This window comes from Pteropus vampyrus, unplaced genomic scaffold (genome assembly GCF_000151845.1).
Source record: "Pteropus vampyrus isolate Shadow unplaced genomic scaffold, Pvam_2.0 Scaffold2, whole genome shotgun sequence".
Taxonomy (NCBI): Eukaryota; Metazoa; Chordata; class Mammalia; order Chiroptera; family Pteropodidae; genus Pteropus; species Pteropus vampyrus.
In genome coordinates this window covers 33,597,293-33,616,050 of record NW_011888783.1, presented here as the reverse complement: position 1 = coordinate 33,616,050, position 18,758 = coordinate 33,597,293, and the positions used below count along the sequence as shown (strand labels likewise).

Genomic DNA, 18,758 nt, shown 5'->3' with positions numbered 1-18,758 from the left:
AAGTGTAAAAGATAGGAGATAAGATCGAGAAAACTAGAGAGTCAGACAATAAGTTCCAATATCTAACATACAGTAATATGAATGCTGGAAAGAGAAAACTTGGGAAACAGAGAGGAAGAAATCAGCAGCAAAATAATCAAGAAAAAGTCCTAATTTTCCATAAACTTCCAGATTCTAAGAACTCATTGTCCATTACAGTTGTGGAAAAAGTTTCTCAAAAAGACACAACTCTGTGAAATTTTACAACATCCAGGACAAAGAGATTTAACTAATCATGGACAGAATTCCAAGAAATATCATCAGATTTCTCAACAACAACACCAGAAGCTTGAAGCTATGAAGCAATGTCATTAAAATTCCGAGGAGGATTATTTCTAACTGACAAGTTTATAAATTATCAATCAAGCACATAGCCAGAATCCTGACAGGACAGAGATGGTACACTCTGGGAGGATAATGGGGGAGGTTTAATAAAGGGACTGGCTGGAAAGGTTGAGCAGAGTATCATTATCGCTGAGGCACAAGGGGAGAAATGAGTTAGCAGCAGCCAGAGAGGGTAGGTAGCTGCATGCTGAGGACCTCAAGACAAGGGCTGCATCCTTTAGTAGAGTTGGCAGGAAGGAGGCTAGAAAACCTCATTCCTCCTTCTTCCCTCCAATCTCCTGCCCATGTTTTCCATTGACCAGACACCCTAAAGGCCTGATGGCAAGTGACTCCAGCAATGTTGTCTATAAACCTCTGCCTCTCAGGAAATTGAATATGGTGGAAACTGGTAGAGTGAGTTACAAAGACTAAATTTGTTAAAATGTATAAAGCCTTTAGAAAAGTGCCCATCACTTTTTAAACATTCAATATACCTTAGCTGTTATTGTTGTTGGTAGTTTCAACAACATTATTATCGTCATTAAGAGGGAACTTTAAAAATTCACATAAAAATCAAACATTGACAAACTTTCTAACCATTTTGTAATTCTTCTTTCCTCAGTAAGATTCAACAGAAACACATAAAATGTATTGTTAGATTTTATTAGTGTAAAAAAACAATTTTCCACTGACTCCCAAGGACTTTTCAAATTTTCTCCAGATTTATTAGTGACATCTTTTGGAATAACTTTTTATTGGACTTACTGATAGAGATGTGTAATTCAGAAGAAGTGTGACCAAGTAGAGCTAACTGTGAAGAACTGATTCAGCACTATCATTTTCCAGGAAAATGTTATGGCTTTAATAGTATCTTCCTAAGAAGTAATTTAATCATATCATCACAGTGCAATGCTTTGCAAAATAAGTACCATTGTCCTCAAGAGTGATGAATAGGATGGGGTAAGAGATTGAGGTGGGTGGGGCACATATAATAAGATAATAGAATTGGATCGATCTCAAAACATGATTAGTTCAAAACACAAAAAGCCATTACTATACAAAACATGTGGTTCAATGTTTGATCTCAAACGTAATCAGTATGGTGTAAACTTAAATGATAATGAAATGCTAATTTTGATCTACCAAATTAGCAAAGATTTTATGTTATCTAGTGTTTGTTGGAATGGAGAAAAATGGTAGTCATGCTGAAGGTGGTGTGTACATTAGTACAAACCTTTCTAGAGGGCATGCTTGTATTAAATATTAAAAGTCCTTAAAACAATCATAACCATATAGTCTACATACAGGAGACAGATATGTAAAAAAGGTATTATATAATGCATAGTAAAGATAAGTTTTATGTACTATGAGAATACAGAGGCAGAAATAATTCAAGTGATTAAGTGCTCAAGGAAGCAAAGATCATTTCACAACAGAGTTGGCATTTGTACAGATTTTGGAGAAGGGATAACTCTTGGCAATAAAAAAAAATTCAGAAGTAGTCACACATCTGAATTATACATCACTATGCAAAAACATGGGGGCATGGAAAGAGAAGGCATTTTCAACAGTGAGACTTCTGATGTGGCTGGAGAGGTGAGGTGGAAGATATTTTCTGAAGACAAAGCGTCATCATTTGAAAACCAATGGTCAATGAAAAAAAAAAGTGTCTGCTTTTAAGTTAGATAAACATTCTTTTAAAATCACAATGTAGAGAAAAGTTAAGTGATTGCCCATCTGCAACACTCCTCCCCCGCACCACACACACACATTCAAAAAAACTGCAATTTGACTTACTTACATAGAGACAAATATTTAGGAAGCTAAAGTGGAATTTGTTCCATGTGAAGAGGCAGCCAGGTTAGCAAGGAGTGAAGAATGAGCATGACATGGTCAGTAACAAGTAGCCTGAGATGCCACACCTTCATTTCCTCTTCCCAATGCCAAAAAGAGATAAAAAGCCCGCAGTTCTGGAATCTCCTGATTTGAGGGATTCCACAACCTTACAGGTAGCAGGGACTGCCAAACCTTAGACATATTTCCACGTTAACTATGAGGTGCCCTGGAAAGTAGTTTGCCATTTCATGTCCTTAACCTTGTGCAAATGTAACCTGAGCCAAGTCTGAGTCATCATTCTTGCACTCCTTAAAACTTGATCAGCTCTAGTGGTTCAATCTAGCATAAAAAAAATTTCTAGAGACAGAAATACAAATGATCAATAAACATATGAGAATATATTCAACCTCATTGTTTTAGGATCTACCTAAATAAATGCAAAAATTCTGGGGCTATAAGTCATGTTTTAACGTTTCTCATACTTTTCATATTTCTGTCCTATTGTATTAGGTCTTGAGATAATTCTTTTCAGTTCTCCATCTCTTATTCAGTCTTCAGATGCGTCCATTCTGCTACTCAGCTCATCTACTGAGTTTTTGTTTCAAAAAATTATATTTTTTATTGCTATCATTGTTCATTGTGCTCCCTCATAATATTCTGGTTTTGTCTTATGGTTAAAATCCACTCTTACCTCTTGCTCTATAAATTCAGCTTCCTCAGATGTTGGTTGTCGGTTGAGTTTGATACATCTCTTTCACGGTTGTGATTTTTCCTTTAGTGGTTAGCGATATTTGGTTTTCAGTTCATCTGTGTCTTTGAGATCCTATGTTTTCCTGTCTGAGAACTTTATGTCTGTTTGACAGAGTCTGCCCCAGTATTGTGGGAGAGAGTAAAATCTGATACCTATTGGGATGTTACAGAAGTGAATCTTCTGGAAATAGCAGGTCCCCTTCCCTTCTGAAGGTAAAAAGTCACTCATGGTATCGCTCTGCCTCTGGCCCAACTGCTCACCTTGCTTCATCTAGGAGAGCAAAATCCTGCTGTCTTCCTCTTGCCAGGACAGAGTCAACCTGGTTGACCATTCTGGATGCTTCCCCATTCACATTAATGATTGCTGGAGGCATTCTTTCTATTCCTAACAGCCATTGCTATGTGTTCAGGGAAATCCTGGAATCAACCCCACCTTCAGTAGAAATATTTTCCTGCTTATGCATTTTCCTCTGCTTGGCTAACCATATCTGCTTTTCTTTGGAATTTTTCAGAATTTTTGTTTGATGATGGCATTTTTCCTGGTTCTCCATCTTTTTATGAATGCATTCTTTTTTGGCAGCTGTGAAATTTCCAAACAGGAAAGATTTAAGGACTACAGTCTGCTTCTGAGGAGACTTTTAAATCTAATGGTATGCATTGGGTGCTATTGAAGCATGGGTAAATAAATACTTTAAAAATATGTATATATGTACATGTGCCTGCGAATATTTATTTTTATTTATTTATTCTCCTAATAGCACCTGACGGCAAGGTATACCAAACAGGTAACACACACGAACACACACGCACTTTGTCATTGGATTAAGAAGTCTCTTCCTTTAAAACAGATTGCAGCCCTTAAATCTCTCAAATAAATACATTTAACTGGTCCAAGGAATCACAGAATTTTATGAACACGAGAACTCTTGAAAAGAGTCATGAAGGTTGAATTAGTTAAGGATAGACAGTTTCTTGGCCCCAAAGAAGTATCCTCCAACTTCCAGGATAAAATTCAGACTTCTTAAGTTTGCAAAGACTAGCTTCTTCTTCCCTCTGGCCTCACTCCTTCTACTTCCCCGTCTCCTATACTCCATTCCCCAGCTCTGCTGTTCTCCAAAGGAGTCAGCTGCTTCAGTTTCTGAACCTCCATCTGTGTGTTTTCCTTGGAATTTTTTGGCCCTGGCAAGTTTATCTCATCCACATATTCACACTGTTTAAAGATAATTCTTTGCTGCAAGAATCCAATTGGTAATGTGTTTATTGCAATTAGCTATCATGTTTTATGCAATTATATGCAACATTATCTTCCTTTTCAAGGATGCCACAGTATGATTTATGTGCCGGTCTTCCTTCGATCCCAAGGTCATCAATATCTTGGAGCCTTGGCTCTGCAGTGACAGGGCATTAGATAGGTCTAAAGGCTTTCAGAAAACACCCCATCTCTCCTCTCCATGAGATAACATGTTGACTTAATGATGTATGAACAGGATTCAACAGACTTGGGCTTTAGTCCAGATACTGATAAATATGACCTTGACAAGCCAAGACGGTATAATTTCTACATGAGAGTGTTAGAAAGAGTCTTCTCGAGCTCCCTCCCAGGTTTCAAAATTAGAAAACATCAAATAAATTGTAATTTTTTAAAAAATTTTCTAGATTAATTTAATTACTCAGTAACTGTATTGTCATTTAAATATTCGAATAATACCAATTTTAAAATATTCTCTGTGAATCTTGGAACTCTTCCTTCTCATTTTTTACTTGACATGTCCAAGCCATCATTTACTTAATTATTCCTTTGTTGATTGACATTATGGTTGCTTCTAATTTGTCTTATTATACACAATGTTAAAATGAACATTCTGGTAAGAAGTTGCATATTTTCTAATGTACCTCTTCTTTACTTATAGCAAAAAGTCTGTGCTCTAGGCTTTGCCGCCAACACAAATTGGCTAAGAAGAACTAAAACAAAGTGTATAAAGATAAAAGTCCCTTGAGAAGGGAGCTAGAGAATAGTGACAAATCATTTTCACTTGAATGTCGTAAGAAATCCGACAACTGCAGCCTGGAGCTAAGTGAACATTAGCTGTGGTCAGTGGTCCCTCTGTAAAGGATGTCAAGGTTGACATATAGGGTCCTGACCTCCTTGAGTTTTGGGACAAGGTTGAGCACTAAAAGGAGATTAGAAAGGAGAGTAAATACTTAAGCAAACCCTGGAATCACTCAGCAAGGTGAGCCACTTGGTTTGCTGAGTCACTAGAGCCATAAAGACAGGACACAACAGAGAATCTCTTATCTCGCTCCTTTTATAGATAGCACAGTGGATCTTGCAAAAGAAACACATGTACTCACTGGCCAGAGCAGGAAAGAAACTGAAAGATTCTCTCTTCTGCTATTAGAGAGGTTGCTGAGAAAGGTCAGTGATCACCTTGACCTGAAGAACTGACACTAGTGAGAAGGAAGCCCTAGACCAGTGGAGGGGGCCACTGCAGACTAAAATAGCAAAAAGAAAAATAAGAAGATGAGTCTTCTCGAAAGTGTCAAACAAGCCAAAGAAGACTGGTAAACTGATCTCGAATGCAACTTGAACTCCATATACTGAACACCACCGGATTCCAGAATGATGCTAAGAGCTTTCATAGTCAACATCTCCTCTGGTCCTCAGAAGTACTCTAAAAGGGATGTTATTACATATCTTCATTGGAAATACGAAAACACAGATTCAGAGAGATCCATTTTACCTCCCTCCCTCCTTTCTTTCCACGAATATTTGTTCAGAGTCTATGATGTACCAGGTACTATTTTTGGCACTGTGGGTACAGAGGTAAACTAGGAGATAAGGTCCCTGCTTTCACGGTTCTATACTCTATAGAAAGTGATAAATAATAAAACAAACCAATGAGTGAAGATATAAATGAGTACATAACAAAGAAAGAATATTAGAGTGCAACACATTTAATGCAGAGATTTAAAATAAGATGATATTGGGTGAACTGTGATGGGGCGATGGAAATGCTCTACATCTTGATCACGGTGGTTCCACAACTATATGCAGTTGTCAGAATTTATAGAATAGTACACCTTATAAAAGGTGACTTACCATACGTAAATTACATCTCAAAAAAGCTTGACCTTTAAAAAATAGAGTCTTACAATAAAAAATGACGGGAGGCTACTTTAAATTGTGCAACATAAATCCTACTGAGAAGATAGTAATTAAGTTAAGATATGAGCACAAGAAAAAAGATGAAGGGACAAGTCATTCCAGAGAAAAGAAACAGTAACCGCAAAATTCCTACTGTGGGAATGAGTTTGTCACCTTCAAGTTAGAGCAGGGCAGGTAAGGTTGGAGATGTGGACAAGAACCAGAGAACAAGGGATTTTAGAAACCAAGATCAGAAGATTGATGTTATTTTTCGTGCCACGGGAAATTTGTATTTTTAGCAGGGGAGTTCCAAGTTCTGATTTACCTTTCTAAAAGATCACTCAGGCTGCTATGCAGAGAATGACTTATAGGAAGCAAAGATAGAAGGAGAGAACCCGGAGGATATTTTAATAGTTCAAGCAAGAGATTATGATGTCATGAACTAGGGTGGAAGCATAGAGATAGAAAGAGGCAGATAATTTGTAATCTCCCCTTATCTAAAGGGGATACATTCCAAGACTCCCAGTGAATGCCTAAAACCACAAATAATACCAAACCCTATACATACTATGTTTTCCCCTATATATACATACTTATAATAGTTTAATTTATAAATTAGATACAGAAAGAGATTAACAACAATAAATAATAATAAAATAGAACAATTATAACAATATATTGTAATAAAAGTTGTGCGAATGTGGTATCTCTCTCTCTGATCACCCATCTTTTAACTAAGACGGCTATCAAGTGACTAAGGGAAGAGAAGCATACTCAGCATGCATATGCGAGACAAAGAGATGATTCACATCCCAGGTAGGATGGAGAGAAACAGCTCAAAATTTCATCAAACTACCCAGAATGGTGAACATCCTAAAACTTATTAACTATTTATTTCTAAAATTTTCCATTTAATATTTTTGGACCAAAGTTAACTGCAGGTAACTGGAACTTTAGAAAGGAAACTGAGGATAGTGGGAACTACTGTAATACAATATCATGGTATTAGGGTAACAAGTAAACCTTATTTCAGTGGCTTAACACAGTAGAGTTTTGCTTTATGTTCTTGACTACTGTGCTTCTTTCTATCTGGTCACATAGAAAATGACACTCCTTCTACCTTTATACTATCCTCTCCTCTAGGGCCACAAAAGTTTTCCTCCTTCAGTCATCAGATGGCAAATAAGTGACCACACATGGGAGATTTCTATGGGCCTGTTCCAAAACTGTTATATATCAAATTAACCCACACTCTATTAACTAGCCTCATACTTCATGCACCTAAGTGCAAAGGAGGCAGAGAAATGTAGTCCATGACTGTGCCCAGGTAGAATGGGAACCTGATTTGGTAATTATCCAACAATTTCTGCCACCATTTTGTTGTGGAAGTAAGAGACCACAGCACATGGAAATGGATTGGATGAAATTGGTGAGAGGAAGAGAGGAATTAGGAATGAAACCTCGGACTTTTCTCACTAGTGACACTTGGTAACAGTGGTGAGAGAAGATCTAGGAAATATGCCTGATTCTTCTCCTTCCCTTAGCCTCATCTATTATACTGAAAGAAGGGATGATGAGGGGAAGGAGACACAAGGCAATTTGAAGACTTAATCGGAGTTATAGGGAACGGTTCGATTGGAATGAATGCATCTAAGGGAGTACTGGTAAACAAATTTAGAAGGCAGGTCATAGATCCATTGGGGAGCTGAGTGTTGTAAGGAGGTCAATTGGGGAGAGAGAGGATATTAAGGACATTAATCATTGTCTCCTTCTTCTTATTCTCTTCTCCTTCCCTTCCTCTTTCTCCTCCTTGTTGTAACTTTCACATCTGAATTTCCCACCTTCTGAAGTCATCCTCCACTTTAACATCCATGTAAGCTTCCTATAAATCAGGACAGATTAAGTTATCCTAACGGTAATGAACAATCTCAAAATATCAGTGACTTAAAACAATATAGGTTTATATTTCATTCGTGCTACATAACATCAGGGATCAGTCAGGGATCCAGGTGATGGAACAGCTGCCATCTCAAATGTTTTCCTCCATGCTAGGGAGAAGAAAGTTTTGGAGCATCAACAATCAAATGCTCATCTCTGAGATCACATGTGTAATTTCTGCTCACATCTCACTGGACAGAAATAATCACATGATCCCAACAAACCACAGAGGGCCACGAAGTACAATGCTGGTGTACTGCCAGAAGATGGAGAACCAGGAAAACCTGGTGACATTATCCCATATACCTATGGGGTGTCAATGTCAGTTTCAGGTCTCTTTCTCACGTTGTTTTCCTATAAACTTGAAAGCACTTTATTCTATTTAGTGTCGTATTTCCCATCTAAAAGCTTTTTGATATAAATAACTAAATACTTCACTTTTCCATATATATTCCAATGTTCTACATAAACTCCATCCTACTTACTGGCCCTGTCAAAGTTTGCAGCATTCTACTCCAAGATTCTTAATTATTTATTGAATGAATGAGTGAAATGCCACATATTTCATTTCTTTAAACTTATTCTACGCCATGCATTAGAATTTCTCCCCAATTGTATTAAATCATGCTCAAGGAGAATGAGCTTTATTTTTTATTTTGCCTTTATTCCCATCCTAGTTCCTATGGAGATTTTAGGGTGTGTGGGACATTCGCGTATTGGAATTTCATGGTTTTACTGGCAGCGTTCTTGAAGATGTCCTCTACTGACATATTTTGTAATTCACTGAGCTCCACCCTTTTCTTCCCTTCTCTTCTTGTGTTTTCTTTTTCTTTCCCAGATTACAAAATATAATTAATAAATGATATAATTTATGTTTTCATTTTCATACTGTGTGCCAAAGAATTGCATTTTTCCACAATGTCTTGCTAATCAAATCTAATCCTTAAGTATAATCAGATATACGATCTCTTAGCAGTTGTTTCTCCTCCTTCTTCCTCTTTCTCCCATCTGTCCATATCCACATGACATTTCTCCATACGTTTTCCTTGTCAGCAAAGACTGAGCATGTGAGTCAGATGGAAAAGGACAAAACTCATATGAACTCTCTCGTCTGTGGAATATAAAACAAAAAGTAACAAAAGAATTAACAAAGTAAAACAAATGCAAACTCATAGATACATACAACAGAATGGTGTTTACCAGAGTGGGTAGGGGGAATTAAGTAAAGGGGGTCAAATATATGGTAATGGATGGAAGCTAGACTTTTGGTGGTGAGCACACAATAGAGTATACAGCTATCAAACCACAATAGTGTACGTCTGAAACTTATGTTATTAACCAATGTTATGTCAATAAAAAACTAATTAAATTTTTATAAAAGAATTTAAAAGATTTCCTCCTCTTGTCCTCTGACAGATGTTTGAGATTCTATTTTAGAGTCTCATTTTTTAGAGCATTTGTATAATAGTGGCATCACTAAACTACAGTGCCAACTTAGGAAATCTTCAGCTTGTTCAGTGTAGTCTTAGCCCAAACCAGATGTGGAATTCTCCCCACCATGTCCTTAGATATCTAGTCAACATTTAGGCTAATGGGTATTGGAACATTGTGGAAAAGCAACCAAAAGGGTAGCTGCCTTTGCAATAAAAAATCTTGTTGGGTTTTCAGCCAGTGACTGGCATTCGCAAAAGAACTCACTACACACCCTGAGATGGGGTGTTTAGGAGGCAGCGGTCACTCATCCATGAAGGCAGAGCTTTTGACTGGTAGAGTCTACTGAGCTCTTGAAAGGAAGTTTTATTAGTGTATCTTCTCTCTGCTCCTCAGACACATTCTGGGTAGTGTGTACTGGGGGCTGGACAGAGGGGCTACTTACCTTAGGCAACTTCCAAGGTAAATTCAGAGGCAACACTCCCTCTGCTACTCTTCTCTCCTCCTCCCTCTTGTTCTTCCCTGGATTCTCACCCACACCTATCGCATCTTTTCCATATAAAAATCTCATTCTCCTTTCTTCCACAGTAGAATTGAACACCCCCTCAAATCCAGAGCGTGTATCATTAGGTACCGTTTTTTATTTGCTGGATGATAGGAAGGACAGGGTTTCCAAACATTGTACAGAGATGAAGGGAAGTATTTGTCCTCTGCATCAGGAGTTGGGAGGGGAAAAAGAAATTCTCCACCCTGGATTGGGTTAATCCATCAAAACAATCATCATATTTTCATGTTAAAACAAGTTGAACATTCACATCCTGCTATAGCTGGAGCTTTGTTAAAATACAAATGAACAAAGAAAGATATCTATGGTTAGTTATTTGACCTAGGTAAGATTAATTTTCAATCCTTTCCTGAGAATATTTTTGATACATGAAAACTAGGGGAAATTAGGTACTTTATAGAGATGCTAAAAGAGCATGCCAAGAGATTATGACCAAAGAATGAGGAAGGCTGTGACGGTTTTGCTATAGCCTAGCACAAGTTATATTTACTTCCTAAACCACAAACTTAAAATACTCATACAGTTCTGCTTTCCAGAGCAACACCATGGTTTGTTCCTTCCAACTATCTATTCATCCTCTTCTCACTGGCCGTGCCTGTCTCCTTCATGGTCATACCCACTTGATCTACACTATATCCTCTTTTGCACTAAACTTAAACTCTCTAATCAGTGAACTGGGATACAATTCCTTTATGTCTCATTTGCTGTGGGCCCCAAATAGAGATTTTGAACCCTAATAACTTGATGAACACCTCAGTGAGCATCCACTAAATTCTGTACCCTCGGTCTATATCCTCACAATTGCTTTTTCGAGGAGAGATAAGATCAGGACAAGTTTTTGATGTTCAATGCAATGATGTCTAAGAGATTCAAGGCTAACTTCATGCCAGTGTGTCTAGAAATTTGGCTTTTTCGGAGAATAATATCACTGGAGGAACTAAGAAAGTATGAGAGAAATGAAAAGAATGGGAGCAAATGAGAAGCAGTTTGGCAGCAAGAACAGAGACACTTGCAAAGTAGCAAAGAATGACCTTTAAGAAAGAGAAGCAAGAGTTGCCCAAAATTAGCTGTCAATCAACAGGAAATTCCACTAGCGTCAGAGCAATGGGTATACCAGACATTTTACCAAAGGACAAAAGGAGAAGAAAGTTTGGGATATTTTAAGGCATGGTGACTACTATGATAATTATTACCTATTATTTTGATCATCTTCAAAATTAGAGTGGTTTGGGAAAGGTAGGACCATATTTTTATTAACTTTATGGCTGTCTAACCAACTATCTTTCTTCCAAAACTTCAGGTATTGGCGGCCTGGGGAAATTTGTGTTTGAGTAGCTGCTAGAATGTCCTAAGGCTCTGAAACTGAATTACTTTTCTGGAAACTGATGTATTTATCTGTTAAACACAATAAACCAAGGACTGCAACAGACCTCTTCCCAGGACAAATCCAGGCAGAGGGTAAAGAAATCCTACATCACCGGAGATGGTTTAGGATTTCTTATAATGTGCACACTTTTTGTTGTAAATTTTCTGTACAAGCCTGGCAATGTTAAGGGAAAACTAAAGTAACATTATCAGGGTCAAGTTCAAGATTAGTGCTTAACCCCAAACTCCATACTCTATAACTGATTTACTGCAAATAAGACATTCAAGGCTTTTCTTAAAATTTCTACTGAAGTGTTGTTTTTTTTAAAAAAACACTGCTGAATCTGCATCAAGTTACACAAACTTCCTTATAAAAAGTGTCTGTGACAGACATAATTAATGAACCCTTTCCTGAGAAATACATTTTAAAATGTGGGTAATCATTGTATATATCCTTAGTTGTGCTTGCCAATGCAAATGAGTCAGAGGATTTGCTTCAGACACTGAGTTAACTGTGTGACTCTACAGAGGGAAATGCCATTGGAGAGAACTTGCTGACCTCACAGTTGAAAAAACCATTTAAAAGATGTGGAAACCAGATGTTTCAGTCACATTTCAGCCTCTGTTCTGAGAATTTATCCTGAGTAGCCCCGAATAGGCTATTACTTCTCTACAATTGAGATATGGTTATCTTAATTTACCTATTTGTCTTGCTGTGGGAAGAGGCTCATGGATGGGGATTCAAGAACGGAATTTTTCATAACTCCATATGGCTCGGTAAGAAACTTTACTCATTGAGATGTTTTATTGAGAATGTCACTTCTTTGAATTTATGGAGCGGTGCATCAGAGCAGTAAATTTTTCTGCTCTGTTCAAGCCTGATATTTTCAACGAAAATGCTTAAGAAAGATAGCTATTGGAATGCATCTATCATTTTTTAAAAAGCGTTCCTGCCTTCTAAATTTAAAAATATCTTTTTATAAAGTAAACTGTTCAGTAGAAAGTAGAGGTTAATATTTATATTCCATAAAAAATATATTAAAAAATTTTTAAGTAGATGTAGTGGTATTGTGGGGAATATTTCTTTAACAAAAACAACAATATATTATTTTGTTTTTATTTCAATGTATCTGCAGTCAGATTTGATAGCAGGTAATTATAACAGAATCATAACAGATAAGTTGGAATATACAATAATTTTATGATCACTGCTCCATGTACTCTGACCTGTAGTGTATATCTTGCTTTTTCCAAACATCTTTTGACTAGTTTGACAAAGTCAGCTTGTAATAAAGAAAAAAATATAAAAGGCCTCTATTTCTGAATGCATTCTTACTTTGATTCCTTTTGTTCAAGTTATCCATATAATTTTCTACTGTTTTTGCTAGACAAGGAAAGTTTTGTAGTTGTTATTTCGTTCTGTTAAATGTAAAGAATGACATGGACCCAACTGTGAATATAAACAAGAGACCAAAAAGCCAAATACTGAAAACCCAAAATACTCTTTATAGCACTCGACACAATGCTTTAATTCTCATAATACAAATTAATATGGCTTTATGTTTGTTCATCACTGTGTTTGATACTGAAAAAAAAATTGAATTTCTCAAGCAGAAAATTGAGGGATTCTTGTGTAAAGCAAAGAAATAAAAAGAAAGCAAAATTAACCTACATCCTGGTTTTATGCTTGCTAAGCAGCACACAGTTGTAGAATATTTTTCTTGCAACATGTTTCTCTCTGGTAATAACTGCAGCCATGCGGATTTCATTAAAAAGCTTGATTTGTAATGCTGCCTCTTTTCAGCCTGAGCCAGTGAATTACTTTTGTGTACAGTGAGGTCCATTTGGCCAAGATGGGGCCTGAGATTTACTAGAGGAATGAACAAGTCTCTGTTTATTTTCACCATACATAATCAAACTTAGGACATATAAATATTTGTCAGAAATGAAAAAGATTGTCATGAAACTAGTAAGAATTAAACCCATATGGATGAATTTTGAAATGTTATAAAACTCTCTAACGATCAAGTAATTTGGAGCTGTTGTTTTGTTTAAGTAATGTTGCATATTATAAACATATAAGCCTAGATAATAGAAGTTTTGTCCTAGAGGTAGAGAGGAGCAAAGCCAAGTGTTTGTTAATAGTATGCTGCAAACCTGGGGCTGGGGGTAATTGCACATTGCTTCAATCTGGGACAAATTATTGACCAGTCAGCCTAGCACAAATTGTTTACAGTTGGTTAAATCAATGTAGTAATAAAAAAAGATTTAAGGAGGAAAGAGAGTTGGATTCAAAGGCAGGAATCTGCTAGCAACTCCCAAGAACGGGGTACTTTAAACTCAGTCTCAGTTCCACATTGATAAAATGAGAATGTTGACATAGAGGACCTGTAAGGTTTCTTTTTAACTCTGGTATCATAAGTCGAACCATCCTAAATCAGGGACCATCTGCACTTGCACTGCACCCTAGTGCCCAAGTTGCTTGAGAACAGTACTTGAACCAGGGCACCTAAGGAAGTACCTCATGGTATATGCTCAAAACAACCAAATTGGAAACTAGTGAAAGTTTAGTTAATGAGGCTTTACAATATGAAGGACACTTGAGCAATAGACAACTTTCAAAGGGGAAAATAACTTTGATGTTCCCTGTGTTTTCTGACCTATAAGTATCAGATTGAGTAAGGTCCTCAGTGATGGGCCTTTAGCATATAATGTATAAAAAGAAGATCACTTGGAGTCCAGAAAAACAGGGAGAATGCCAAGCAGCATCTCCTATTGAACCGTGGCACTGTCAATTTCAGCTTGGGGAGGAGAGCAAGGAACGACATTTCCAATATTGCTGGATCCGTGTCTCCGCATGCAAAAGAATGTATGTTCTCATTAGAAATGGTTTCAATGGTGGCTGATTGCACAAGTCAGGGTATAAGGACAGAACCATAATCTGACAGTCTGCATAGAACTATTAGAGCTGTTATGATTATTGTCCTGGGAATCTTTTCACATTGTTTCCATGGCAAAATGCACTCCAAAATCAAAACAATCAATTTAAACAGTGATCTACTGAGACACAACTCATGTATGATTTAACACTACCTAAAATATGTTGGAACAAATGTGAACTAAAAAAGACAAAATAAAGAACTTAGGAACGGGTAGTTAGGTGTGTCCAGGTTTTTCTCTGTTGTGTTTGAATCTAGTTTCCTTTTTTTTAATGCAATATTTGTTTGCTTTGGATTTCTTCAAACTTTTCCTCAGTTTTTAATCATAACAGCTCTAATAGTTCTATGTAACTTCTCGATTATATTGCATTAGTAATTTTCCTCAACTGGCTATTTTAGCTTATTTTTCTCCATCATTGTGAGTCTACATAATGGATCAATTTTCATTGGTTTCTTTTGACTTTACCACCTTTTTCCCCATATTAGTTACCTTTCTAAGTTTTATATGACTTAAAGCCAAAAAAAAAAAAAAAAAGTCAAAACTAAATCACCTTTGGTAGCATAGGAATACAATGTTGTATGAAAACTTTCAAGCTATCAGTTCAGAAACATAATTTAGCCTCAAGTTCCTGTCTATGCCCCCAGATTTCCCTAAAATTCCCCTCATTCAAAGCTTTCTAATAATGAAAACTTAGCTGCCCAAAGTGGCTGACCCAGGGAAACCTTTGGCATGAACAATAGCTGATGTAATCTTCCAGCTAAGGCCACGAAACTTCCCTTGTTCCACGAGAATAAATAATAGTGCACTTAATGACATTTTGTGAATTCACAGAACAAGCAGCAGGTGTATACCACAGAGAAGCGCGGTCTGGCAAATACAAGCTCACCTACGCAGAAGCAAAGGCGGTGTGTGAATATGAAGGTGGACGTCTCGCCACCTACAAGCAGCTAGAGGCAGCGAGAAAAATCGGTAACAAATTTGACAACGACTTTCCTTCTTTTTCACTTTTGGGTGAAAAAATGTTCCACCTTTTCTATAACCCCTTAATGAGACTTCTCTCTCCACCCCTACCGATAGTTTTCTAAGCCCCCGTGAAGTCTCCGCCCCCTGGCTTTACTCATCTTCTCTGCCTAGAGCTAGGGTAAGGTTCCTAGTACTAACAACTTATTTGGGGTTACAGCCCATTGTGAGCTAATAAACAAAAGTTAAAAGAAAACGAAGACATTATTTCCATATCATTTAAGTTCCTCATTAATTTTAATGTCATTACTATTCATTTTTAATATTATTCTGTCTCTTGACCTCTGATTATGGGCTTCTGCAGCTGTTAGATGATGTTACTACATTGAATCTTATAAGGAAATTTACTTGGTAGAAGAAATACTGAATTTAGTGTTTTTCTCTTTCAAATTTTTTTCTTTTCTTTTTTTCTTTTTCTTTTCGTTTATTTTTGCATTAAGTGGGAGAATACATTTGTACTTCAGGATCAAAAGCTATGAGGAAAAAGAGGATAAACAAGTTATAAGATGTCAGGAAAAAGGAACTAGAAAGATGATATCAGGAGACCTGGTGAAAAACCCAGTAATTTACTAGTGCTATTTGTTTCTTTATTCAAAAAAAAAAAAAAATTGGCTGCTACCATTTCTTTTGGACTTTCAGGAAAATCTAAAAGGCCACCCTATTTGGAACTCTTCTCTAGTGAAGGAACCCCTTTGCTGATAGGGAAATATCTGGCAAAGCTTATTCTATTATTACATAATACTCAAGACAAAAATAAAGATGTTTTCTAAAATGCCCCAAAGTCTCCCCAGATAACTACTCAGCCACTGGGCTACGTGTGAAATGATGCATACAAAGGCCAGAGCCACTACTAGCTGTCCTGTAATTCTAGCAAAATTGTTCTTGAATGGCATTGGCAAATATTTAAACAATTTCTGAAGTTGAGCAAGAAAAACAGGGCTAAGACTTTGTTTGAAATTTATGAGTGCTTTTATCCCTCTTCAATTTTTTAAAAATATTAGCAATGTCTTAATTGATTCTGAAATAGAATATAATTAAATTATCATTAAAAAAAAATTTTTTTTCAGAATTGATGGTAATTTTAGAAATTATTTCATTGCACTAGATAGGTCATTGGTGAAAAGAAACCAGCTCTGAATTTAGATTGTTTTTATACCCCATGGTATTATGATTTCTAGTTCATCGGCATCTTTTGTTTTTTTCAAGTGAGATGTCATTTTCTAGTAAAAGTCAGATATTGTATTTTATGTGTTCCAATTCTATTTTATTTTTTTAAGAAAACAATTTTTCCCCTTTTACATGGGTTTGGGCAGCTAAGAAACCATCATTGTATGAAGGCGCCATCTTTGTTAAGATGACCTTCTCTCAGCTGAATGAATTTACCAGTTAAGCCTACAGCCCTTTAATTCTCTTACAGGATTTCATGTCTGCGCTGCTGGGTGGATGGCCAAGGGCAGAGTCGGATACCCCATTGTGAAGCCAGGGCCCAACTGTGGATTTGGAAAAACTGGTGTTATTGATTATGGAGTTCGTCTCAATAAGAGTGAAAGATGGGACGCCTATTGCTACAACCCACATGGTTTGTTAAAAAAAATAATATTATACTTTGCAAAAATGGTTACATGTTACTATGAGGCTGTTAAAAAGATATAGCTTCGTTTTCCAGAGATAAATTAATTTAATGATGATAATTACTAATAACTACCATTCACAGAGTAATTATCGTTGTGCCAGACACTGACTTATGTTCCTTCAACTACACTGTCACTCAATAGTTACAGCTCTGCAAGGAATTATTGTTACACTCATTTTAGAAATCAAGAAACCAAGAGTTTAAGAGCTTAAGTAACTTACCCAATATTAAACAGACAATACTTGGTAGGCAGATAGGATAGTGAATTCAGGTCTTTTCTGTGACAGAGAACTTCCGGACCACAAGGGAGAAAAAAGCAGATTATGAATGTGTCACAGTTAATTAACTAAGACAATGAAGTGATGCTACCAAATGTTAGCTGTTCAAAATTATCCCTTTGATAGAATGGAGAAAAGGAGACAATAAACAAATTCCCTAATTTATTTTTGTGCATAAATTATTTAATTTCCAAACTGAGCAACTCTCACTCTGTGGTTTGTTTTAATAATTATATATTAGATATACTAGTTATTATTATATGTATATTTTTATTTATATTCTTTTTCCATGGTTGATTATAGCTAGGATAACTTTAAAGGAAAAATTAACTCATTATAATCACTATAAAGAGTTACTCCGTGATCATGTTTGTGAAGAAAAAGATAAACTGTTCTTTTTTTTGGATGCATTTCCTCTAGGATAATATTACAAAGTGTCACAATGTGTTTACTAAGTCTTTCCCCACATTTATGATCATAAACATCCTCAGATGGTGTCCCATTTGGATCTACTTCGTAAGAAAGTCCATAACAATAGGAGACAATAGTGAAGTTCTAGCATATTATTATAGAATTTATTTTTTAGTGTTATTAACCACTGGAGAACAGTTTCTCATGCTTGTAACTAATCTATATCTCAAAATAATGTGTATTCCAAGTAGAAAAGAATTTTGCCTACAGCTATCACCTATTTCCACTTAAGACAAAATATGAATAAATACTTACACTACATCTATCTAGGACTATAACTTCCAAATCAATTTGACATACTTTAAGCCTATACAGTACTATACTATATCTAGTCCTATATTTAGTCATTGTTAATAATTTGTAACCCTTCTTTTCCTCTATGTCTTCCTTTCTTTCTTTTTCTTCAATATATTTATATAGGCAACTCTCTTTTAACTTTCAAGAGTAACATTTATTTCCGAATATATTCTCTGATTCTTCTTTTGCTTGACAAACTATTAGATTGTTTCCATAAGTCAAAGTCTAGGGGAGATGAAGAGGTGCTGATGGAAAGGTTCTTACAGTATTCCATTGCCCTTTTGTAAGAATACTTCTTAATTTATGAATTTTTATTAACTTCTTTTGTTTATGATAGAAGCTGACTACTTTTTACCCTGGAGATATGTGTACAGAATCCTGGGAAACTTGTTCTTATTCAATTTTCAGCTTACTTTTGAATTTGTTGCTATGTTGATGATTTAGGATTTTTTTAACCAGCTGGGGACTGAGGACTACCAGAACTAGCTTTGGGAGAAGAACAACTAATTAAAAATAATTGGAATGAAAAAAATCATAACAATATCAGAAAAAATAAAGCAATCATTACTAATTACTCAATATCATCAAATTAGAGCTGATTGAAGTAAGAAGAATAAGGTCATTAAGAAGTGTTCGAAGTAAACTTGCTCATTCAAGTTCTGAATGTATAACATGATGTTGACTATCTTTCATATGAATGTTTTTTAACCAATTAACATTTCTCAG

At 36.1% G+C, this 18,758-nt stretch overlaps 1 protein-coding gene across 1 annotated transcript in view; it reads left to right on the top strand.

Moving 5' to 3' along the window:
- Positions 1-11,999: 11,999 nt before the first annotated feature.
- Positions 12,000-18,758, top strand: part of TNFAIP6 (TNF alpha induced protein 6) — a 14,363-nt gene continuing 7,604 nt past the window's right edge. Inside the window, exons 1-3 of the mRNA XM_011359428.2 lie at positions 12,000-12,170; positions 15,165-15,302; positions 16,771-16,932. Coding sequence (XP_011357730.1) covers positions 12,077-12,170; positions 15,165-15,302; positions 16,771-16,932 — 394 coding nt within the window. The 5' untranslated portion in view covers positions 12,000-12,076. The remainder of the gene's footprint in view (positions 12,171-15,164; positions 15,303-16,770; positions 16,933-18,758) is intronic.